The sequence below is a fragment of the Ursus americanus genome, chromosome 35 (assembly GCF_024610735.1).
Source record: "Ursus americanus isolate L20-20 chromosome 35, mUrsAme1.1.p, whole genome shotgun sequence".
Lineage (NCBI taxonomy): Eukaryota > Metazoa > Chordata > Mammalia > Carnivora > Ursidae > Ursus > Ursus americanus.
Genome location: NC_142161.1, coordinates 4,959,876 through 4,983,603, shown reverse-complemented (window position 1 = coordinate 4,983,603; position 23,728 = coordinate 4,959,876). Strand labels below are relative to the sequence as shown.

The following is a 23,728-nucleotide window of genomic DNA, read 5'->3' as shown; positions in this document are numbered from 1 at the left end:
GCCCCAGAGCCACTGGGCCAGGGAGCGGCGGGCAAAGAGGAGGGGCCTCCCTCGCCACTTCCCCCCTCTTTCTCCGCAGCCACTCAGGATGAGGGTCCGGCCCTGCCAGCCCGCGCTGGGGCCCCCCCGCCCGGCCCCGGTCTAACTGCCCCCGCCCCCAGGCCTCGCCCGGCTCGCAGGCCCCCAGCCGGCTCTCCAGCCCCAGGATGCGCTGAGCCGCCGGGGGGCTGAGGCCGCGCCAACTACATGCATGTCCCCCGGGGGCAAGTTCGACTTTGACGACGGGGGCTGCTACGTGGGGGGCTGGGAGGCGGGGCGGGCACATGGCTACGGCGTGTGCACGGGGCCCGGCGCCCAGGGCGAGTACAGCGGCTGCTGGGCGCACGGCTTCGAGTCACTGGGCGTCTTCACGGGGCCCGGCGGACACAGCTACCAGGGCCACTGGCAGCAGGGCAAGCGCGAAGGGCTGGGCGTGGAGCGCAAGAGCCGCTGGACGTACCGCGGCGAGTGGCTGGGCGGGCTGAAGGGGCGCAGCGGCGTGTGGGAGAGCGTTTCGGGCCTGCGCTACGCCGGGCTCTGGAAGGACGGCTTCCAGGACGGCTACGGCACCGAGACCTACTCCGACGGAGGTGCGGGGCCCGGCCCACTACTGTCTGTCTGCTCGTCCGCGTGCGCCTCCCCGTCCGCCTGTCCCGCGTCCGCCTTCCCCGCCATCTGCCCCCTGCCCCGCTGTTCTCCTGTACGCCTTCCCCATCCATATGCGCCCCCTGCGCCCATCTCGCCGCCCTCTCCTCCCATCGCACACGCCTTCCTCGCCTGTCTGGCCCCTGCCCGCTTATCCCTCTCCTCAGTCTGAGATCTGCCCGCCCTTACCCCTTCGCTGCCTGTCTCTCACACCCCCCCCCATCTAACCTGACCCTCATAACCCCCATCTGCTTGTCCCTTCCACCCCTCCTCTCTGCCTGTCCCACACCTCCCCTCTCCCTCTACCCGCCTGGCCCTAACACCTCTGCTCTGCCTGTCCCCTCACATCTCAGTCGGCTTGCCCCTCAGCGTCCGGTCTGCTTGTCACATGACTATCTTAAACACCCCATCAGCCTGTCCCTCACACCCTCTGGACTGTCTGTCCTTCACACACCCCAGCCTGCCCGTCCCTCCCCCTTTCCCTGGTCTACCTGCACGCCCCAAATCCACCGATCTCCCGCTATCTGTCAGTCTTCACTCTGCTCTCCCACACCTTCTGACCCAACCTGGCCCGTCCCCGCTCCTAGTGCTCTTCCTCGACCTCCACGCTAACTGCCCCCACCTCTCCCTCCCGACACTTAGGCCTCCAGGAGCGCTTGGGGCCTAGGCTGCAGGGAGCAGCGGGTCCTGACCCTTTCTCCCCGTCCTACCCCGCCCGCAGGCACCTACCAGGGCCAGTGGCAGGCCGGGAAGCGCCACGGCTACGGGGTGCGCCAGAGTGTGCCCTACCATCAGGCGGCGCTGCTGCGCTCGCCCCGCCGCACCTCCCTGGACTCGGGCCACAGCGACCCCCCGACACCGCCCCCGCCCCTGCCCCTGCCGGGCGACGAGGGAGGCAGCCCGGCCTCGGGCTCCCGGGGCGGCTTCGTGCTGGCCGGGCCGGGGGACGCTGACGGCGCGTCCTCCCGAAAGCGCACCCCCGCGGCCGGTGGGTTCTTCCGCCGCTCGCTGCTGCTCAGCGGGCTCCGGGCGGGCGGGCGCCGCAGCTCCTTGGGCAGCAAGCGGGGCTCCCTGCGCAGCGAGGTGAGCAGCGAGGTGGGCAGCACAGGACCCCCGGGCTCCGAGGCCAGCGGGCCCCCGGCCCCAGCCCCGCCCGCCCTCATCGAGGGCTCTGCCACTGAGGTGTATGCGGGCGAATGGCGCGCCGACCGGCGCAGCGGCTTCGGCGTGAGCCAGCGCTCCAACGGGCTGCGCTATGAGGGCGAGTGGCTGGGCAACCGGCGGCACGGCTACGGACGCACCACGCGCCCGGACGGCTCCCGCGAGGAGGGCAAGTACAAGCGCAACCGGCTGGTGCACGGGGGACGCGTGCGCAGCCTCCTGCCTCTGGCCCTTCGCCGGGGCAAAGTCAAGGAGAAGGTGGACAGGGCTGTCGAAGGCGCCCGTCGAGCCGTGAGCGCTGCCCGCCAGCGCCAGGAGATCGCCGCTGCCAGGTGGGCATCCGCTGCAGAGGCCAAAGCTGGGCTAAGTGGAGAAGGTACCCTGGGGACAGTTGGGAGGCCGGGAGGAGGGGGTAGTGCCTAAAGGAGGACCACGACCCAGGGCCTAGGGCCTGGTGGGGAAGAGCAGGCCTAAGGCCAAGCAGTTGTAGCCCTGGGTATTTGGAGTGTTTATATCTGAGGCTACAGGTGGATGTGGGTGTAACTGTGGGTGGCTGGGTATTTGAGGGAAGCCGTGTTAGACTATAAGTGTGTCTTAGCGTCTTTTGTGGGGATGTGTGTCATTGTTGTGTGTGGGAGTAGCAAGGAGCGCCGGCTTGTGCAGGCTCAGAAACCTGTCCCCAGTGCTCCTCTTGCAGCTGGGAGCAGCATCCCCCGGGCAGAGCGACAGGGGACCTGCATTCCTAACCACATCCCCGCCTGTCCACAGACTGATGTTATTTAGCCTTGGGCCTTGGGGAGATCTAGTTTGTACAGCTGACCTATCCACATGAGAAGACAGTTCCTCTCAGCTATGCCTCCTCTGCCTCCCCTTACCCAGCTGATAAAGGTTTGAGGGGAGGAGGCTCGCCTGCAAATGAAATTTTCTCTCCGTAAATCAGATTACATGTCCATGCATTATCTTATTATCTAAGCAGCACTGTGCAGTAGGAATATAATATAAGCCAAATACGTAATTTTAAATCTAGTAGCCATGTGAAAAAATAAAAACAGATAAATGATTTTAATTATGACATGTTTTTCAAGTAAGCTCTAGGCCCAACATGGGGCTTGAACTCAAGCCACCCCGGGATCAAGAGTCCCGTGCTCGGGGCGCCTGGGTGGCGCAGTCGTTGAGCATCTGCCTTCAGCTCAGGGCGTGATCCCAGGTTATGGGATCGAGCCCCACATCAGGCTCCTCCGCTGGGAGCCTGCTTCTTCCTCTCCCACTCCCCCTGCTTGTGTTCCCTCTCTCGCTGGCTGTCTCTCTCTCTGTCAGATAAATAAATAAAATCTTAAAAAAAAAAAAAAAAAAGAGTCCCATGCTCCACTGAGTGAGCTAGCTAGGTGCCCCATAAATAGTACATTTTAATTTAAACCCATATATCCAAAATTTGATCATTTCCACCTATAATCAGCATAAAATTACTAATGAGGGTCTTTACATTCCCCTTTTTTTTACTGTCTTTGAAATCTAGTATATATTTCATATTTATAGCACATTTTATTTTTTTTTAAGATTTTATTTATTTATTTGACACAGAGACAGCCAGTGAGAGAGACAACCAGTGAGAGAGAGACAAGCAGGGGGAGTGGGAGGGGAAGAAGCAAGGCTCCCAGCAGAAGAGCCTGATGTGGGGCTCGATCCCAGAACGCCGGGATCACACCCTGGGCCAAAGGCAGACTCTTAACTGAGCCACCCAGGCGCCCCTATAGCACATCATTTTAGATCAGACGAGCCACATTTTAAGTGCTGGGTTAGATAGCACAGATCCAAAGAAAGCCAAAACCCCATCTGTAACGAGGTTCGCAGACCTCCGATTTATACAACTCATACACGTGAATTTTTGTATATTGGCTTTTCTTTAAAAGGGAGGGTACAGTTGAAAGATTTTGTTTAAATTTGAGACTGTTTCAGAGGATCAGAGGCCAAGATATGTCCAAATATCCTTCCGTGAGTTTGTATAGGGGTGACCAAGGTGTCTGTGTAGACACCTACACAGGTGTCAGTGTCTAGGTGATTAGAGTCAGGGGCCTTAAGCCAGGAAAGGGGGAGGGCAGGGCACCAGGGAGCACTTTAGTCGAGATGAGGAACAGGCATGGGCAGAAAAAAACGATCTCAGTCGCTGAGAGATCAGTCAGTGGGAGGAGGCTGGTTGGTCTCCCCAGCAACAGGCCTGGCAAACCTGATTGGCTCCCAGCTGCCATGGAAACAGCAGAGCCTCAGCAGCAGGTGCCTCTGCCAGGTAGCCTGAGCCTGGCCTGATGACTGGATCTATTGCCTAGGACTTGCTCATCTACACCCTCCAAAGGAAAACACAGCCTCTTGTCAGTATTGCCGTTTTTTGGCTGCCGACAGAACTCCATGCAGCCCAAGACTGCGATCGTCATCCCCTGCCCGAAACCCTGAGACCAGTTTAGTTGCAGGGCAAGGCTAGTCATAGAGAGTCTGACAGCCCAAAGAGAGAAGAACAGGGTTATCTCAGGTCCCTCCAAACAGGCTCTAAAAGTCCTTGACCCAGCAGGTTTGAGGAGAGGAGGCTGACCATATCTCCCGAGGTCCATAAAGAGGGGGTAGGCTTAAGACTACAGTGAACAGCACTACCCTTCTCCCTACCCTGGTACCTAAATAAAACCTGGGGCCAACAGAAGGGTCTTGATCCATTAAGCCCAAGTATATCTGATTACCTTTACCTCTGCCCTTCGTGCCCCACGTTCAGGCAGTGTTACAGGACTCACTGACTGATCACAGGGCATCTGCGACTAACAGCAGAGGGTGAAAGGGAAGGGAAACTGAGGAAGCATCTGACATTAGAGGGAGAACTGGGAAACCACCGTGAGGAAAGGACTGCTTCAGGGCTGCCCGTACCCAGGGAGTAGGGCACAATGGGAGGGCCACGTGGAAGGGAAGGAAACTAGGAGTTTACTTGGAAGGTATCATCACGGCAGTGAGAAATGCATGGTGGCTGGGAGAGGGAGTAGAAAGAGCAGAAAGGGGGGGACCCACGCTTACCCCAATTCCAGAGCTCAGAAAGGATGCAATGGTTCAGGGAAGTAGGGGCAGTGACCTAGGGATGAGAAGAGTGTGGTAACAGAAGAGGCTGAAGAAAAGCAGCCTGTGAAACTGTCATGTCAGGAAATCTGCAGGGAAGGGGTAGGGTTACGTTAGGAGGGTTGGCTGCGGTAGCGGGAAAGGAGGCAAAGGCTCCAGGCACAGGGAGCAGGTGGCCCAGAACAAGGGGCAGGGAGGGGGAAGCCGCTGGGAAGGCCCAAGCAGGTGCGACTATAGAGAGGTGTGCTAAGTGCATGAGGTCTCATCTGTCTCTGGGAAGGGCGCAGGATAGGACTGGGATAACAGAGTGGAAGGCCGTGGCTGGAAGAAGGGAAGTGTTACTACAGGACATGACGGTGGCAGGTGTGAGAGGAGCAGGAGAGTGTGATGAGAGCAGGCACAGCCCAGGTGTAGGAGTGGAAAGCAGAGGCCAGCTGCCCTGCCAGGCCAGGGAGGGGAGCAGCTGGCAGTGTGTGAGCAAGACCGAGGACTCCAGAGGTGAACTCCAATCCAGAGGACATGATGTGGTGGGGACATGGGCCAGGGGGCTGGAGCATCTGAGCAGGTCTGCTAAGTCCCTGTCCCTGGAACCCGACAGGGCGGCAGATGCCCTTCTAAAGGCAGTGGCAGCCAGCAGTGTCGCTGAGAAGGCTGTGGAGGCAGCTCGAATGGCCAAACTGATAGCCCAGGACCTGCAACCCATGTTAGAGGCCCCAGGTGAGGCGTGGGCGGCCTGGAGAGCTGGAGGGGCTCAGGTGTGGGGGGAAGGGAAGGAAGTCCCTGCAGAGGACTGGGATGGAAAAAGCCAAGGTATGAGGGTCCAAGGGGACGAGGGTGGGGGCCAGACCCAGTTGTTTGGGGAGTGGAACTGGGAATTTATAGAAATAGGGTATATAAGAACTAGGGGTCTGGGGTCTGGGGTCTGGCGATGAGAGGCTGTAAGCCTGGGAGGTGCCCAGATGGGGATAAAGCTCTAGCTTTTGCTGCCCAAGGCCAGTTAGGCCCCTCTGATTCTTAGCTATCCCTGCCGCAGGCCGCAGACCCAGGCAGGACTCAGAAGGTTCCGACACAGAACCCTTGGATGAGGACAGCCCTGGGGTATATGAGAATGGACTGACCCCCTCAGAGGGCTCCCCTGAACTGCCCAGCAGTCCTGCCTCTTCCCGCCAACCCTGGCGACCCCCTGCCCGCCGGAGCCCACTGCCTCCTGGAGGGGACCGGGGTCCCTTCTCCAGCCCCAAAGCTTGGCCTGAGGAGTGGGGGGGGCCCGGTGAACAGGCAGAGGAACTAGCTGGCTATGAGGCCGAGGACGAGGCTGGGATGCAGGGGCCAGGGCCCAGAGACGGTTCCCCACTCCTCGGAGGCTGCAGTGACAGCTCCGGAAGTCTTCGAGAGGAGGAAGGGGAAGACGAAGAGCCCTTGCCCCAGCTGAGAACCCCAGGGGGCTCGAAGCCTGAGCCCATGGCCACACCGGTCCTGAGGGACCCAGCCTCGAGGGGTCCTGAGGCCGGGTGCCTGACGGAAGAGCTTGAGGAGCCTGCTGCAACCGAGAGGCCCGCCCAGCCGGTGAGCTGCCCTCCATCCCTGCTTTGTGGCCCCTTTTCTCCTCAAAGCCTTGCCTCTCATCCTTTCCAGACCTCTCTCTGATCCCTTCAGGGGCTCTGATTTGGACTCAGCTTCCTTTCTGCCTGCCCACTCTTGGACCATATCCCACCTAAAAATAATAATAATAATAATAATAATAATAATAATAATAAAAAATAGGGAACTTGAGAGCAGCAAGCAACCTTAGAGACCTTCATCTCCGGCTCCCTCATTTGACAGATGGGGGAACTGAGGCCCAGAGCACTTAAAGTAATTTGCCCAAGGTTACCAGTAAGGAATGGTAGAGCCAAAACATCTTTCCCTGTTCTCTTTCCATATCATTTCCAGCTCCTGGTTTCCTACTCCACCCCCACCCCCACCTCCACACTTTCTCTCTTTGGTGCCCAGAAATAAAAAAGGAAAAGCTTGTTCCCTCCCTACCCTGACTCTCCCTCCCTCTCCTGGGAAGAAGGGAAATGGGAAAGGAGGCAGAAAACTGGGAGGGGTGGAGCTTTCCCAGAACCCTCTCTTCTGATTGGACTCCAGGCCTTCTCCTGTTTCCTAGCAACCACATCCTCACCCCTTCATCCCTCTCTGCTTTACTGCGGTACCGGCTGCTGCTGCCAACGTCTGCTACTAAGGCCAGGCACCTTCTGCCTGGGCCACGTGACATGCTAGTGGGAGGGAAGTGGGAGGGGGAGGAAAGGGCTGTTCCTGACTTGAGGGAGCCAGAGGGAAGGAGGGGCCCTGCCTGGGAGAACAGAGGTGTTTTTGCACTCCAAAAAAGGTGGGAGATGCCCCTGCTCTGACCTCTGAGGAGAGGTGCCTGGGACCCTTCAGCTTTGCCAGGGGCAGGAAGGTGGGACCTGTCGCTGGACATGGCCCCCCGGGACTGAGATTGCCTTTCTCCCCCATCTCTCTAGGGAGCTGCCAACCCCCTGGTGGTGGGAGCCGTGGCCCTCCTGGACCTCAGCCTGGCGTTCCTGTTCTCCCAGCTCCTCACCTGAGGCTCCTGCCCAGCCTAGTTCTGGCTTCGGTTGCTGCCTCTTCACTTCTTTGACCTGCCTTTTTCTCTCTTCTCCCTCCTGGTTGTTTTTTCTCCTATCTTTCTTTCTCTCCTTCCTTCCCTTTCTTTTCTGTCCCCCTTTGGTTTTGTCTTTTGCTTTTTCTTTCCAGCTCTCCTTTCAGATTCTCTCATTTATTCTGAATCTGTCTCTGTCCTCCTCACTCCCTCCCCCACCCCACCCCACCTCTCTCTCTAGATTGTTTACATATGAAGGGCTTTTCTCGCTCAGAGTTGCTCTCTTCTCTGAGACACACAAATCTAAGTCAGACCATTGCCCCATGTCTTCCCCACCTTTTCTTTAGACCTGAACTTCGATGAGGGTGGGGGTTTGGTGTCCTGAGGAGTCTCCTGGAAGTTGAATGGAAAGGAAGAAGAAAATGGAGAAGGGATGACTGTATACTAGGCAAGGCGCTGGCTGAGCTGCTGTGGCTCCCCGACCCAAGGGGCCTGGTGTCCCGTGAGGCCTAGTGACAGAGCTGGAGGCGGTATGGCCTCCATGTCTCACTGAGCTAGGTTCTTGCATAACTGTAACCTTCCCTGAAGGAGATAAGGGAGATAAAAAGTAGAATGACTCCCTAGGATCTCCCTCTTCCTTTCCTCAACAGCCAGCCCCTCGTCCAACCCCCTAGGGTGGCATGCCTTGTCAAGAGCAATGTGTAAAGGAAAGAAATCGTCCAGTGCAGTCACGTCTACCCACTGACCTCTCCCACCCTCCTCTCTCCCCCTCAAAGTTTATTTGGTTGGTCTGGACTCACTTGTGGCCTTTGATTAGATTTCTGAGGGGCCTGAAGAAGACATTTCTACTGCAGAGGGTTAGAGGCACTTGAGCTTGGACCCCACTCCCCAACTCTGGCAGTTGTGGCATGTGGGTGAGGGGGAAGAGGCATTTCCGGGGAACACAACCAGCCTAGATAACAGGAACTCACAGAGCAGCAGAAGCTGTGACGAGTTTAGTAGTCTCTAAGTGGGTTATATCCCTTCCCCCGTCACATCGGAATCTTGTGAAACGGGAAAACAACGGAAAGAGGGATCGACGGAAGCCAATCTCTCACACACTTTCCAGGCAGGGCAGAGGTGGGAGTCAAAGCAGGGTGAGAGGTAGGTGGAGAGCCCTGTTTGAGGTTGTGGCTGATCCCTGTTAATAGCTTTCCCCTGGGGGCAGGAAGCCCTAGGAAGAGGGGGACCCCTCTGTAGGGTCCCCAGGGGATCTTCCCTCCCTCCCCTGCATGAGGCAGACGCAAGCTGCCTGCCAACCCCTCCCTCAAGGAATGGCCTTGCCTGGGAATGCCCACCACACATATCCTCTTCTTTTTTTCTAGTCAAACTCTGTTTACTCCTTGGCCTGCCTCCCTCCCTCCCCTCTAAACCTTTACTTCTGATTTCTATTTCATGGAATTTGGGATTGAAGTTAAACTACAACAGTGCCGCCAACACCAAGTCTTGCAGGAAAAAAAATACAAAGAAATTTAACAAAAAAATATATTAATAAAAAAGTTCAAAAAAGGGGGGGGATTGTCATCTCCTTTGGGGTGCGATGGCTTCAAATCCAAGCTCTCTTGAGGCTCCCTGGGTGGTGAGAAGGTACAAAGAAGCCTCTTGGGGAACCCCAGGCCTGCTACGCAGTCTTGCCGCCGGAAGAGCTCCTTGCCCTCAACTCCAAAGCCTGAGGTCAGAGGATTCCAGACGGCTCAGCCCGGCGGCCCAGGAGGGGCGGGGTCCCGTGACGGGGCGGGAAGAGGGAAGGACCAGATCAAGGACCAACCCCCGTCGGGCCCCGTACCAGGAAGCGCTGGGGGGAGAGGAGCGGAGTGGAGACAAGCCAGGTGAAGCTGTCGTTAGGGCTGCCGTCCTGGTGGGAAGCTGAGGCCGCCTGAGGTGTGACCTTGGGGAGGAATCCCGCGGAAGAGGTAGCGCAGGGCCCTGGAAGGAAAGAAATGGCCGAGTTAGGGATGGGAGACCAGGTGTGGCCGGCGAGGAAGGGGGGGAGCGGGAAATAGGCGGGGTTCTGGCGCATGCTCCGTGGGAACGGGCGGGGGGGGGGCGGAGACGCATGCGTAGTGGGGATCTGCTCCCACGGTGAGGAGGGGGCGGAATTTGGTAAACCCACGTGGGGAAAGGTCCATGTGGGCTGAGTTTTAGGGTAGCTGCCGGGCCCGGGCCTTCAGGATTTTGGCACAGAGCGAGTCTGGACTGGAAGGCCAGGCACCCCCGGCCCGACAGGTGCAGAACCCTCTCCATTTCCGGGCTCTGCCCCTTCAGGATGGTGGTGCCTTCGCTGAAGCTTCAAGACCTAATCGAGGAAATTCGTGGGGCCAAGACCCAGGCCCAGGAGCGGGAGGTGATCCAGAAGGAGTGCGCCCACATCCGCGCCTCCTTCCGCGATGGGGACCCTCTGCACAGGCACCGCCAGCTGGCCAAACTGCTCTACGTCCACATGTTGGGCTACCCCGCCCACTTTGGACAGGTACTGGGTAGGGACGCCTCACTTCAGAGTTTGATGAGGAAGGCTAATAGGGCAGGGTTTTGGACACCCTCACCTACCTGTGCCCTGATTTTGTAATTCTACAAAGTTTCTGAGACTTCCCACCCAGCATGCACCGCTGACCTCCTTCCCCATTACAACCCCTGTAGGTCATAAGCTGGATTGAACCCTTCATTCTCTGGCCAGCCCCATTCAAGCCACCTCCTTTTCTCTCCCTCGACTTCTGCTTCCTTGAAACTACCCACAAACTTGAAACTTCAAGTTCCTTGAAACTTTGAATTTCCTAAGCCTTTTCCTTGGTTGAAGGGAGGATGATGGGAAATGGTGCTACCATAAATTAACCTAAGAAAGGAGATAGAAAAGGGTGCCTCAAGTTTCACCCCTGCCCCTTCCTGGTCTGCTCCCCCTCCCTGTAGATGGAGTGCCTGAAACTGATCGCCTCCCCCAGATTCACAGACAAGAGGGTGGGCTACCTGGGGGCCATGCTTCTACTGGATGAGAGGCAGGATGCCCACCTGCTCATTACCAACAGCATCAAGAAGTGAGAGGGTTCTGGGAAGCACCTGGAATCAGGGCGATGGGAGAGTGGGGAACTGGGAAATCCCAGGGGGCTGCCTGATGTAGATCCTGGGAAGGATGGATTTCTTCAGAGCTTGACTGACCACCCTCCGGACTCTGCAGTGACCTGAGCCAAGGGATTCAGGCAGTACAAGGCCTCGCCCTATGCACCCTGAGCACTGTGGGCTCTGCTGAGATGTGCCGGGACCTGGCCACTGAGGTGGAGAAACTGCTCCTGCAGCCCGGCTCCTATGTGCGCAAGAAGGTGAGATGGCAGGACTTTAGGCACTTCCCCCCAGGAACTGTCCTGTTTGCCACATGTTAAAGGTGGGAGGTCCATCCTGGCAGACCCCCGCCCCTTTCTGAGCCCCCTGATCTCTGCAGGCTGTTCTGACTGCAGTGCACATGATCCGGAAGGTCCCCGAGCTCTCCAACATCTTCCTCCCACCCTGTGCCCAACTGCTTCATGAACGCCACCACGGTAAGGCCACGGGGCTCCCCATCCCCTGCCTTACCTCTGGCTGTGGACAGAAGTGAAAAATGAGACAGGAACACCAGCCCAGAGGAGAAGGGTAGCATGTGCACATGAACACACACACGCCGTAGACTCTCCTGTGCCCCTGGCCCACCGTCCACTCCCCCTCCCACACACCAGGCATCCTGCTGGGCACCATCACGCTGATCACGGAGCTCTGTGAACGAAGCCCTGCGGCCCTCAAGCACTTTCGAAAGGTGGGCTGGTGAAAGAGGCAGGCCCTGGGCCAGGAGAAGAGGGGCCGTAGGGTTGGCATGGGGCTGAAGGTTGAGAGGATTAGGAAGAACGCCCAGTAAGGCTGTGCCCTCCCTCCAGGTGGTGCCCCAGCTGGTGCAGATCCTCCGGACTCTGGTGACAACGGGATACTCCACAGAGCACAGTATATCTGGAGTCAGCGACCCCTTCCTGCAGGTGGGCTGACCTTGTCCTGCTGTATCCCTGAAGCAGAGAGCTGAGCAGTAAGCCCGTGGCTAGCGGCCACATCCCAGAGAACGCTTTGGGTCAGTGAGTGTCTTACGCGGGAGGGTGGCAGGCACAGGATCGCACGGTCATCCCGAGACCAGTGCGGGAAGAGGGGATGCCTAAAGGTCAGAAATCCAGTTTGGTAAAAAAAAAAAAAAAAAAAGCCTATCTCTAAACCCCCAGCCTCACGTGCCTCTGATCTCCCAGGACCCAAGGGACCTGTGCAGGGGAGGGGGAGGGGCAGGGAGGCTCTAGGAAACCAGCCAGGCCCCTCACAATACTTTCTCCAGTGCTGGATTTTTCTCTTCAGCCCGACTCCTTACCCTTTGGACCCCTCCACCTTTCAATTTTTAACCCATCTCAGGTCCAGATACTTCGTCTGCTTCGGATTCTGGGCCGGAACCATGAAGAAAGCAGTGAGACCATGAATGATTTGCTGGCCCAGGTGGGGGACTGGAGAGCGGGCACCGGTTAGGCGTGTGTGGCTCTGAGATCCTGCCAGCCCCAGGCACCCCTCACGTGACCACCCACCCCATGGTGCCCTTATAATCCCATCTCCGTTTCCCTCTAGACTGTGACCTCCATGAGGACAGGGACACAGGCTGTCTCAGTGTGGTAGCCCCTGGACATCGTGGGGGCTTGGGGAACTCTGTTAGATGATGATGGGACAACATGGTGGGTACCTTCCAGAGACCTGAGGAGAGGGAAGAGCCCCTTCTAGTAGCATCTTCTCTCCCATCCACTCAGGTGGCCACTAACACAGACACCAGCCGAAACGCGGGCAACGCGGTCCTGTTTGAGACGGTGCTGACCATCATGGACACCCGCTCTGCAGCCGGCCTGCGGGTATCCTCCCCCTGCCTCTCCCCCTGCGGCCCCACCCACCAGCCCCAGCCGGGCAGACAGGTCCTAGTCGCTGGTTCCTCCTCCCCACGCATTGTCCTGTGCCCAGCAGCCGGCACTCCTTAATGAGCACATTGCTCCTTCCCTGACTGTCCTCAAACTTTGCCTCCCCTAGGTTCTGGCTGTCAACATCCTTGGCCGCTTTCTGCTCAACAATGACAAGAACATTAGGTAATGGTCCCGGGTGTCTGGCTGGGCTGTGCCACTGAGCCCCCAGCCCTCGGCCCTCCTTCCAGTGTCTCCTGATTTACTTACCTCTTATTCCAGGACTCAGGGCAGGATGGGGCAGGGAGGGGGCTGAGGACCATGGTGTGACAGGTCCTCTCCCACTCTGGCCAGGTATGTAGCCCTGACGTCATTGCTGCGTATGGTGCAGTCCAACCACAGTGCTGTGCAGCGGCACCGGCCCACTGTGGTGGAGTGTCTGCGGGAACCTGACGCCTCCCTTAGCCGGTGAGTAGGACAGAGGAACAAGAAGGCAGGGCAGAGGGCCCAGCACCTGGTAGCCAAGACCTGGACCAGGTCAGGGCCGCCGAAGTAGAGGGATTAAGGAGACAGGTGCCTGGAGAAGGGAGCGCTGGAGGCATAGCTCAGGGTGACCCGGCTACCCCATAGTGACGACTTCTTTCTCCCGCCAGGCGGGCCCTGGAACTGAGTCTGGCTCTGGTGAATAGCTCCAATGTGCGAGCCATGACACAAGAGCTGCAGAGCTTTCTGGAATCCTGCCCCCCTGATCTTCGGGCCGACTGTGCCTCCGGCATCCTGCTGGCAGCAGAGAGGTGAGGTGCCCAGGAGGCCGAGACGGTAGAATCTGGGGAGGGTCAGTACCAGGGCTGAAGAGGCCTATGTCCCCTAGGTTTGCCCCAACCAAGCGGTGGCACATAGACACCATCCTGCGTGTGCTGACAACGGTGAGGCAGGGACTGATCTAGGAGAGCTGGGAGGGAGTGGGCAGGGTTCGCCACCCTGAGCCCTTTGCCACATTCACCCCCTCCAGGCAGGCACCCATGTACGGGATGACGCGGTGGCCAACCTGACCCAGCTGATTGGGGGTGCCCAGGAGCTACATGCCTACTCTGTGCGCCGACTCTACAGCGCCCTGGCAGAGGACATCTCCCAAGTACTGTTCCCACCACCGGACCCAGGGCTGCTGGAGCCTCCCAGCCCTTCCTGGGCCACCTGCTCCCTATACCTGCTGCCCAGCTGTTTTTCCCTGGAGGTCACAGCTGCCTACTTAGTGGAGACAGTCAAGGACAGAGCCCTGTTTCTAGTTAGAACACCTGGACTTCTGTCCTGGCTCTGGTACCTACTGGCTCTGTAGCCACAGATGACTGATTTAAGTCTCCTTACGCTCCGTGTACTCAGCTCTCTACCCTGCCTACCTCCCAGAGCTGAGGAGCAAATGAGATAGAGCTTTTTGTGCGCGGATCAGGTTTTTACTATCTTAAATGCTGAGTGGATTAACAGAAGCCAGCCACTATCTATCTACCATCTTTTTTCCATATTAAGTAGGGTGGGCAGAAACCCCGTACCCCTTCCTCAAGGCAGGGACCCTCTTGTTTGGTTCTCGCTGAGCTCCTTTTGGTGAGGCCATGTAGTTCTGATGCTTGGCCACCAGAGGGCAGAAGACATCCAAGAGCCAGGACAGAGCTGGGAGGGGTGGGGGAATGGACAAATTCTTACATAACTGTTTCTGTGCAAGACCTTTCCCTTTCCCCACCTCTCCAAAGCCCACAATCTCTGCACTGCATAAAGGGATGTCACAGGGCGTGGAAGTGGGGAGGGGACCCAGAACCTGGCCTAGCATCTTTCTTGTCCCACGCAGCAGCCACTGGTGCAAGTGGCAGCCTGGTGCATTGGAGAATACGGGGACCTCCTGCTGGAGGGGAGCTGTGAGGAAACCGAGCCCCTTCAGGTGAGGCCAACATCACGAGTTCACGGAGGAGGGCCTGGGCAGGAGAGGCAAGATGCCCCACGGTTACTGCCTGTGTCCCCACGAAGGTGAAGGAAGAGGAGGTGTTGGCACTGCTGGAAAAGGTGCTGCAGTCCCATATGTCCCTGCCGGCCACCCGAGGATATGCCCTGACAGCCCTCATGAAGCTCAGCACCCGGCTCCGTGGGGACAACAAGTAAGAAAGGGTCCCGGCCCCTCTTCTTGGTGCCTGCAGTGACAGATGTCCCTTCACCATGCCCAGCAGTTCAGAGTGTCTCTCTGCGCACACACCCCGAGTCCCCCAGTCCTTAGGTTCTTCCTTCTGAGCCAGGCAGCGTGGGTATCCCCCTGCTCTGTGGGGCCTCTCCCTTCGGTGCGGCAGCCTGGAGTTGAAGGGCAGGGCGGGCTGCTTCCCACTCACACCCCGCCCCGCGGCCCAGCCGCATCCGCCAGGTGGTGTCCATCTACGGGAGCTGCGTGGACGTGGAGCTGCAGCAGCGGGCCGTGGAGTACAACACGCTCTTCCGGAAGTACGACCACATGAGGTGCGGCCATCACTGTGCCGCGGTGTGGCGCCCATCCCCTGCCCTCTCCCCACGTGGCCTCTCCCCAGGACCCCCTTGTGGGTACAAGAGTCTCATCCTCCCGTGTCCTTCCTCCTCCACAGTCCGAGCGTCCCACCCATAGTTCTTTGTAGTCAAGGTGGCTCCCAACCCTCCGTGCTCATCCGAAAACCAGCACCAGAGTGCCGGCTTAGGAAGTCAGAAAGGCACTCCGACCCACCCTGTGCCCGGGGTTCCGCACGGTCTTACCCGTCCTCCCACAGGCTGCTTATGAAAAGCCCAGGGTCTACCCAGAGGGACACACCTATATTCCATCCTCTCAGGGCTGCCATCCTGGAAAAGATGCCTCTTGTGGAACGAGGTGGCACTCAGGATGAGGAAGCAAAGGAAAGCAAAGAAGCCCAGCTTTCAGAGGCAGCCCTTGTCTCCACAGAGCCGCCGGTGAGGAGGCCGGAAGCCCCCAGGGGAAGAGGACTTGGTCGGGCTTCCACACCTAGCCCTGCTCCTTCTGCCCTCTCCCCCAGGCCTCCAAGCTCTTGGATCTCTTAGATCTCCTGGATAGCACTTCTGGGGCTGCCCAGCCCCCACCGCCTCTGGAACCCTCCCCAGGAGGCACGTTAGGACACCTCCTCGACCTGCCCTGTGCATCTCCAGCCCCAGGTAAGCCTCAACAAAGGCGAGAGCAGACGTGTTAAGAAAAGGGTGGAAATGTGCTGCTGCTCCTTCTTTGCCAAGGACTGAGGTCCACATGCCCTCGTCCGTGCTGTGAACCGCCCCCCCCCCCCCCGCCGCCGTCACATCCCCATCTTGATAGGTAAAAGGGTTCATTAGCTTGTTCCAGTTCCCTCCTGGATACCCCTCCGTGCCTTCCCTTTGTTCCAGACATCATACCCTGGCCTGTGGGGCCCAGCTTCCTCGCAGCCCATCTCCTATGCTTTCCCGCTCCATGCTCCGCTGGCCCCTCTCAGCTCCTCAGAGCCTCTCACCTGAAGCCCTTGGTAATTTGTGCTCCTTTTTACATGGAATGTTCTCTTTTTTTAGATTTTATTTATTTATTTGAGGGCGAGACACAGAGAACACAAGTGGGGTGAGTGACAGAGGGAGAAGCAGATTCCCCACTGAGCAGGGAGCCCGATGCGGGGTTCAGTCCCAGGACCCTGGGATCATGACCTGAGCCAAAGGCAGACGCTTAACCGACTAAGCTACCCAGGCGCCCCTAGCCCCTACATGGAATGTTCTTGCCCAGCACATCAGATGACTGGCTCATTCTCATTCTTCACATACCTTCCCCTGCCACTCCTATTTAAGTTATTCTTCCCAGTTACTGTGACATAGCTTATTTTCTTCATAGCACCAAGTAGTCTGTGATTATCTTGGTGGTTTTCTTGTATATCGTTTTTCTGTGCCCACTAGACTATAAGCTTGGAACAGGGACTTCATCTTCTTGTCCACTTTGTCACTGGGCATCTCGAGCACCGCCCTGCACCCAGTGGGCACTCACTTCATTTCTGTTGAATGAGTGAATGAGCTTGTTATCTTCCTCATACACTGAGCTGCTTCTCTCTCCATACTCCAGCTTCCGTCCCAAATCTCAGAGTGTTTGAGCGTGAAGGACTGCAGCTGAATCTGTCTTTCGTTCGACCCCCTGAAACCCCTGCTTTGCTCTTAATCACGGTCACTGCTGTCAACACCTCAGGGGCTGATGTCACCCATTTCGTCTGCCAGGCTGCTGTGCCCAAGGTTCGTAGAAGACCAGGATATGAGGTGGCCTGGGCAGTCCAGGAGAAAAGGCTAAGTAGAGGAGGTGGATGGGAGGAAGAATGAGACGGGATGGGAATGACGTGCAGAGACAAGCACTTGGGGAGTTACGGGAAGAGGATCTGAAACTGTTGGGTGTGGAGGGGTGGCCTGAGCCCAGCTAGCTGCCTTACTGTGCCCTGCCCAACCTCCTGTGTTCAGAGTTTCCAGCTGCAGCTACAGGCCCCCAGTGGGGACACAGTTCCAGCTCAGGGTGGCCTTCCAGTGACCCAGCTCCTCAGAATCTTCAATCCTAACAAGGTGAGCTCAGGAGCACCCCACCCCCTGTTGATAAGGCCCAGGGACAGGAGAAATCACAGGTGCTAACCCTGGTCTCCACTCTCGTATTCCTAGGCCCCCTTGAGGCTAAAGCTGCGCCTCACCTACCACCACTTGGGCCAGTCGGTGCAGGAGATCTTTGAGGTGAACAACTTGCCCGCGGAGACTTGGCAATAACTCAGCCTCCACTCAGTCTGAAATCCTCCTGTGTCCCAAACCCCCCAGGGTCTCAGCCACGTGGAGCCTGTACCTGACCGCTACCAGCAGGTGGCGCTCTGGTCCTGCGTTTGCCTCTGCAAGAAGTGGGGGGGGGGGGGCCTGCCCCCACTACCACAAATAATGAAAGCCCAATAAAGCCTGAGGGGGAAAGCCATATTTGGGTATATTTGAGATAGAAAACGTTTACAAATCATAGCATGTAAAGAATCTCATTCAGGAAGTCTGTATCTTCCCTTGAGCCTTAGGAACCTGTCTCAACAAAGAAGAGCTCTTTCTACCCTCTCCCGGTTGGAGAGCAAATTTGCCCCTAAACCTCCACAGGAGGCACTCTACCATCTGGGCCAGAGTAGGGCACAGTAGCAAAGTGAAACCAGAACTTCCAGATTTCTAACAGGGATTCCCACCCACTTCCCCAACCTGCTGCTGTTCCCCACACCCCAAGGCAGGGAAATCCCTGCTGCCTCCCCTCATCTCTAACTCAGCTGTGAGGCGGTTTAGGAGCCGCTGGCAGAATCAATGGCATCGACCAAGGGGGGGGTGGCAAGGGATTTTCCTGTGCTTAACTACTGATCACGGCTAAGTGGAAATCCTATAAACACGAGCGGAAATCAATGGAGGCTGCTTAGCGGCCAGGGGAGAGGGGCGGCCCACAGATTGCATCTGACGGGTGAGGGAGAGGAGGCAGCCAGGGAGGGTTCAAGGAAGGGTAGCTGAGGGTAAGGTGAAAGAACAGGCAGAGCTGGAGAGAGAGGAGACACTGGGAAGAAGGCCAAGGAAAGAGGCACAGTGTGCCCAGGAAGGAACCGTTAGACCCAGAGTTCCTTCCCTGTTGAGGAAGTGACACCCTAGCCCAAGCTGCTGCCCGGAGCTTTAGTCCCCTGCGGCTTCTCTCTGGGGCTGTATACTTCTAGCAGGTGCTGATAGTCCTGAGGCCGGAAGCGCTGGAGGTACACCATCACCTTGGCAGGTGCTGTCTCCTGCACCGGCACACCTGCAAGCAAAAGGAGACATGAGAGGACCAGACAGAGCTGTAAATGCTTTGGCTGTGCTCCCTGCCCTCACAGCCAGACCCCAAAGTTGTTGCCAAGGCAGTCCAGCCAGTTTCTGTAACCCACCAGCACACACCCTGATTGGCCTGTGCCAGTGGGGCCTACAAGGGCCACTTTGGGTAGGAGTGAGGCTGGGAAGCCAAGCATGAGCTTCTCCTCCAGCAACGAGAAGTGGTGAAGAGGCGCTCAGCTCCCATGAAGGCAGAGGGTGCCTCGATATCCACTCTTTTCCTTTACTGCTTCTATCCCCCAATCAAGATTAAAGCCCATGTAGGCAGGACAGAGCTCACTGGGTTGGTAATGAAGCAGATGCACAGACGCACACAGAGCAACAGGGACGTAGAAAGGAGAGAAGCAGCAACAGCCATGGGGTGGGACTCCCATAGAACTCCAGCTTCTATATGGTACGGAGCCGTGATAAGTCGGTGTCTTATCGTTAGAGCCTGGCAGCACGCTGGGCATATAGGAGGAAGCTCAACTCAGTGTATGTCTGCTGAGAAAGCGAGAGCAGCATTCCATCACTTTAAGGCCTCATGGGATGCTCAGTCCCCATGGATGAACTGTCTACAGAAAAAAAAATCGGCCACGACTTGTCCTGTTGTCTGCCACGTAAGTACAGTGTTTTTGCCTTTTACTCAAAGCCAACAGGACAAATTAAATGAGGATCTAGGTAGTTGTAAAAATAAGAGGACAGGATTTGGGGAAAGGAAGGATGGATGGAAGGATTCAAGCAGAGAATGGACGCGAACTTGGAGCAGCTGGAGGTGTGAGAACTAAATGAGGCAAGGACTGGTGGAGATTAGAGACCAGGAAGGATCCGATCCAGGTTAGGCACCTTCTGTAAAAGCCAACTCGGTCCTCCAAAAAATTGCCAAGACCATCTCCATTGCAGAAATAACCCCGAGACCCTCCCCTCTAGCTGGTTCAGTGGGTACATCCAGGAGAGCAGTAGGGAAGGGAAAGACAGCACAGAAGGGCCTGTCTCCCTCACCTAGCATGCTGCTGAGGCTATGGATCTTCTCTACGGCAGCTGAGACCTCAGCCTTCTCGTGCACCAGGGCCTCTACCTCACCCACAGCATAGCCAAAGTCAGCTGTATCCAGGTCCACCCTGAGCAGAGGCTCCTCTTCGTCAGCTCCGGATAGCACCAGCTTCCAGGCACTACGCCTCGTCACAAAACTAGCTACTTCCTGCAGCCCCAGTGGGCCCAGCACAGCAGCCACACCTCCAGGCCCCAGGACATCAGCCCCCAGCACCTCACAGAGCTGGGCCACAATTGCAGGCTCAGCTGTGAGTTCCACATAGTGGGTGTGAGTTACTGGGACAACTGGCCTTCCAGCATATTTGAGCTCCCATCCACTACCCTCTCGCTGTCGCAGCCAGTGGTCAGCCCGCATGAGGCTCAGCTCGGGAGTGTCATAGTAGGTGTCCCTGAAGGTGACCTGGTGCTCCAGGGTGCCCCCCAGCTCCTGCAGCCGCTCCTCTGTGTCAGGGGCAGGAAGGAACTTTCGCTCCACCTCAATGAAGGTCTGGGCCATGCTACCTGCAATCAGTAAATCAATAAACATTTGCTGAGCTCCCAGGGGTGCTCAGCCTTGCAGGGTGACAATTCAGCAGACCGCGCCCCACCCTGGAAGAATTTATGAGGCACACGCTATCACAGAGCTCTGTGTTGGGGCTACAGCTCTTTCTCCCTGCCTCAGTGACGGATTCCGCCCCCCCCCCCGTCTCTAAAGTTCTGCAACAGTGACAGATCTCCAGGTAATCCCTGACACCTTTCATGACGTCCTCAATCCAAAGGGCTCCCTGGAAAACTAGTGAGTGTCCTCCTTTCAATACTCCCCCTCTATACCTTGCGACCCCGGGTGGCCAGGGGCTCACTTCCCGCAACGACCCCGCCCTTCGCCACAGCACCGGCCAGGCCAGCGGATCCTCGGGTCTCACCTTAAAGCCCGAGGGTCTCCCACTCGCGGGACCTGGAGATGGGCCAGGGGAGCCCACGCCACGCCCGCGAGGAATGCCGGGAGCAGTCCCTGGCCTCGGACCTCAGCTAGGATCTCTGCGCACTTGGCCGGTCCCAGCACGAGCGGCCATATTAGGCCCGATGTGGCGGTGCCGAGCACAGGCCGGGATTCGAGAGGCTGGCTACGTGATAGGGGGTCCGCGGCCTCCGCGGTGGGCCGGGAGCGCAGAAGGCCCCCTACGCTCTGCCTCTCATGCCGGACCCCTCCCGGCTCCCGAGGGTCGGCCGGGGTCTCAGGCCTCAGGCTGAGCCCAGCACCCTGGTGTCCGGGTGCATGATGGGAGATGTAGTTCCAAAGGGAGATTTTGCCTTCTCGCCCCACCCGTCGCTATGGTGACGGGAAAGCTGCGGTTCCCGCCCGCGGGACTCAACCTAAAGTTGAGCAGGGGCGGTGAGGACAGTCGGAGGGAAGAAGCCGAGCCCCAGTCCCGTCTCCAGCCCCCTCACTTCCGAGGCAAATAGGCCTGAAATCCAAGCCAGTCACTCAGACGCTATCCAAGAGATGTTTTATTGACTATTATGGTGGCCCACAAAATACAGGCCAGTGGCAATGGGCTGAAAAGGGGGATAACTAAGACCAGTTTAACTACTCAGGAGGTTTAGAGGGGATAATACATCCTACCATGATTATTTAGGGTAAGACTGAAAACTTCTTTCTTTCTTTTTTTTTTTTTTTTAAGATTTTATTTATTTATTTGACAGAGAGAGACAGCCAGTGAGAGAGGGAACACAAGCAGGGGGAGTGGGAGAGGAAGAAGCAGGCTCCCAGCGGAGGAGCCTGATGTAGGGCTCGATCCCAGAACGCTGGGATCACACTCTGGGCTGAAGACAGACACTTAACGACTGAGCCACCCAGGCGCCCCAAGATTGAAAACTTCTTGTCAGAGAAGAAACGATATTTTGTATAAGAACTAAAGACATGAGGGGATTTCAACAGAGACCCAGACGGAGACAGGAACAGCAAGAGCAAAGACCAGGAATCTGGAGAGCACCTGGCCAGTGTGTAAGGAGATGAGGCTAGAAACGCAGTTGAAGGACAGTTTGGAAATGGCCTTGAGTGCCAGCCTGAGGAATATGTCACTGAGTTGCCAGTGGCCCCTGAGCAGGCTTTATCTGGAGTGGGAGAAACAGGAAGATGTGGGAGACAAAATAGAGAAGAGCTCCTTCTTACTCTCTCTGAGGACTATGATTACCTGGACGCTGTGTGTCTGACCCTCTGGGTGTGGTAGCTCGTTGAGGAACAGTGACTCCAACTCCTGCGATGGGTGAGAAGTGCCAGGTTCTCAACATCTGTCATCTTCCCAGCATGTTTCTGGAAACAAATAACCCGCGGGAAGTACTGTGAGGAGGACACTGATTTACAGACATGGCATCTTGAACTTGGGATGTCTTGGATGGATGTCTCCTCCACCCCATATCAGGCACCAGTAGTCAGGGAGGGGAGGGCCCCCAGCCCCTAGTTCTGATCACTGGCCTACTTTTCATCCATCCTTTGATTTTCAGTTTTCTTCCCTGGGGAAAAAGACTTCTTCCCCTGAATTATAAGGTCCTCTTCCCTGAGTTGTAAGGTCCAATTCAGTGGGGCAGAGGCAACAACTTAACTGAAAGGAAAGACCAGACTCAGGAACCAGACAGACCTGGGGTTGACTCCCAGCTTTGATTTCCAGGTGTTTGGTCTTGGGCAGGCTAGTCTGCCTCCCTAAACCTCTCATCTCTCCTTGGTAAAATGTGGACTGCCACAGTTATGGGTAGGGATTCAGTGATAAACGGTCACATCATAGAGACCCAAAATGTTAGTTTTTCCCTCCTCTTTTCCTGTGAACTCCAAGGTTTTTTCTTTTCTCCTCTTTCCTTTCTTATTTGTCTTTTCCTTTTTTATTTATTTTTGCCTTTAAGAGAAGTAGGCTATAGCAGCTATTGTGAACTCTGGAGTCAGACCATCCAGGTTTGAATCCTGGCACTGTCACTTATTGGCCATGGGACTTTGGGCCACTTAACTTCTTTGTGGCCTGGTTTCCTCAACTGTAAAATGGGACTAGTTGTGAGGATTGAGTAAGTTAGTGTACATAAAAGTGCCTGGAACTGTTCTGTGCACTCAATAAATCTCTACTCTTATTACTAGAATATAAGAGCTCTTATAACCTGAAGATGAGAACCAGGAGCCAGAACCTCCTTTCCCGACCCAACTCTGGGTGGAGGGGACAGAAGCTCTCCGAGACTTCAGAGTAACTGTGTGGAAGTGAAGATTCTAGTACGCAATTAGAAAGGAGGGGGACTGGCAAGGCAGGAAGAAGGGAGTGGAAAAGAAAGAGGCCTGCGGGGGCTCTGGGAAGCTGGTAGAAACCCAGGCTACTTAGAGCCCATTTAAAACAAACAAACACATGTATGGTTTCTGTAGGCAGGAGGGAGAGGAGGAGAACCCGAGAAGGAGTTTAAAGGCGCTTGCCACCTTTCCAAGCACTGGCTTGGAAACCCGGTGCCACGGTGGAGCAAGGCGACCCCGCCCGCAGGCCGGCCAGCCCTGGGGCCTCCGTCGGCGCGCGCACGCAGCGCTTGCTGGCAGGCGGGTGGGAGCGGGGACCGACGGACTACAACTCCCGGCACACACCGCGGCGGGCGGGACGCTGCACCTGCTCAGTGGGGCCGCCCCGGGCGCCTGGGTATTGATTATTCCATTGTGTGGGACGCCTAGGCTCCAGCCAGTGAATGAGGCGGAGGAGTGAGGGCGAGGAGGAGGAGGAGGAGGAGGAGGAGGGCGAGGAGGAGGAGGGCGAGGAGGAGGAGGAGGCAGGGAGAGAGCGAGTGCCCAGGGTGAATCAATGGAAACCCCCTCACGAAGCCGGGAAAACACTTCAGCCGCAGCCAAATAGCATTGATTATTTTCCTTCACTTCCCTCACCGCTGTGAATTTATTTATTTATTTTTTCCATCTCCGTCCCTGACGCCCCGGAGTGAGCGCTGGAGGGAGGGAGGAGGAGGGGAAAAAAAAAGGAATCAACACATCGGAGAAGTCCCTTCCAAGAGCCGCCCCCTCCCCTCCCCGCCTCGCGCTGCTCGGCGGCCGCGGTTCGACTCCCGTCCCTGCTTCCAGCTGAGGTGTAAGTGCATCGATTTCCGATGCTGCTGGGTTGGTTTTTTTTCTCCTCTCCCTCTCTCTCTTCTTCCTTTCCTTGCTCTTTGGAAGCTGGAGACGGAGGGGAGAGGAGGCGCTTGGAGACTGCCGCTGGAGGGCACGGAGAGGGACGGGAAGGGGCTGGGGGAGGGGACATGGACGGACGGACAGACAGACCGAGGGCCTGAGGAGAAGGAGGGGCACGGGGGGGGGAGGGGGTGTGCGAGG

The 23,728-nt window shown here is 57.1% G+C and overlaps 3 protein-coding genes and 1 pseudogene across 5 annotated transcripts; 3 read left to right on the top strand and 1 right to left on the bottom strand.

Annotated features, from left to right (window-relative positions):
* The first annotated feature begins 246 nt into the window (after positions 1 to 246).
* Positions 247 to 7,570, top strand: JPH4 (junctophilin 4). The gene is given in 6 exon segments (XM_045802571.2): positions 247 to 257; positions 259 to 629; positions 1,406 to 2,177; positions 5,534 to 5,652; positions 5,969 to 6,501; positions 7,443 to 7,570. Coding segments are annotated over 6 exon segments (1,890 nt in total). The 3' UTR covers positions 7,527 to 7,570.
* A 1,241-nt stretch (positions 7,571 to 8,811) lies between these two features.
* Positions 8,812 to 9,459, top strand: LOC148107094 (uncharacterized; annotated as a pseudogene).
* Positions 9,358 to 17,470, top strand: AP1G2 (adaptor related protein complex 1 subunit gamma 2). Of its 3 annotated transcripts, none has more exons than XM_087859053.1 (22): positions 9,358 to 9,492; positions 9,845 to 10,049; positions 10,484 to 10,608; positions 10,749 to 10,890; positions 11,010 to 11,106; positions 11,281 to 11,357; positions 11,476 to 11,571; positions 11,987 to 12,067; positions 12,370 to 12,468; positions 12,641 to 12,696; positions 12,865 to 12,978; positions 13,164 to 13,304; positions 13,382 to 13,436; positions 13,523 to 13,645; positions 14,354 to 14,440; positions 14,527 to 14,654; positions 14,899 to 15,003; positions 15,345 to 15,462; positions 15,546 to 15,681; positions 16,598 to 16,761; positions 16,981 to 17,079; positions 17,173 to 17,470. In XM_087859053.1, exons 2-22 carry the CDS (start codon positions 9,846 to 9,848, stop codon positions 17,272 to 17,274), a joined length of 2,349 nt encoding a protein of 782 aa, XP_087715179.1. In that variant the 5' UTR covers positions 9,358 to 9,492; position 9,845; the 3' UTR covers positions 17,275 to 17,470. The 3 variants fall into 3 exon arrangements, with proteins under 3 accessions (XP_087715179.1, XP_045658661.2, XP_045658663.2); XM_045802705.2 differs by having other exon boundaries at positions 14,351 to 14,440; XM_045802707.2 differs by lacking the exons at positions 16,981 to 17,079; positions 17,173 to 17,470 and adding an exon at positions 15,904 to 16,019 and having other exon boundaries at positions 14,351 to 14,440; positions 16,598 to 16,717.
* THTPA (thiamine triphosphatase) lies at positions 16,044 to 20,674 on the bottom strand. The gene is made up of 3 exons (XM_045802708.2): positions 20,310 to 20,674; positions 19,357 to 19,908; positions 16,044 to 18,307 (listed from the first exon to the last, which is right to left on the bottom strand). Exons 2-3 carry the CDS (start codon positions 19,901 to 19,903, stop codon positions 18,162 to 18,164), a joined length of 693 nt encoding a protein of 230 aa, XP_045658664.1. The 5' UTR covers positions 19,904 to 19,908; positions 20,310 to 20,674; the 3' UTR covers positions 16,044 to 18,161.
* Between the last annotated feature and the right edge of the window lie 3,054 nt (positions 20,675 to 23,728).

What these genes read in the sequence shown, in the direction of transcription:
- AP1G2 (XM_045802705.2), top strand. Translation starts at nt 9,846, where the DNA reads ATGGTGGTGCCTTCGCTGAAGCTTCAAGACCTAATCGAGGAAATTCGT. An exon ending in ACCCCGCCCACTTTGGACAG is followed by an intron (nt 10,050 to 10,483) that starts GTACTGGGTAGG and finishes CCCTCCCTGTAG; the next exon opens with ATGGAGTGCCTGAAACTGAT. An exon ending in TCAGCGACCCCTTCCTGCAG is followed by an intron (nt 11,572 to 11,986) that starts GTGGGCTGACCT and finishes AACCCATCTCAG; the next exon opens with GTCCAGATACTTCGTCTGCT.
- THTPA (XM_045802708.2), bottom strand. Translation starts at nt 19,903, where the DNA reads ATGGCCCAGACCTTCATTGAGGTGGAGCGAAAGTTCCTTCCTGCCCCT. An exon ending in TAGCCTCAGCAGCATGCTAG is followed by an intron (nt 18,308 to 19,356) that starts GTGAGGGAGACA and finishes TTTTGCTTGCAG; the next exon opens with GTGTGCCGGTGCAGGAGACA.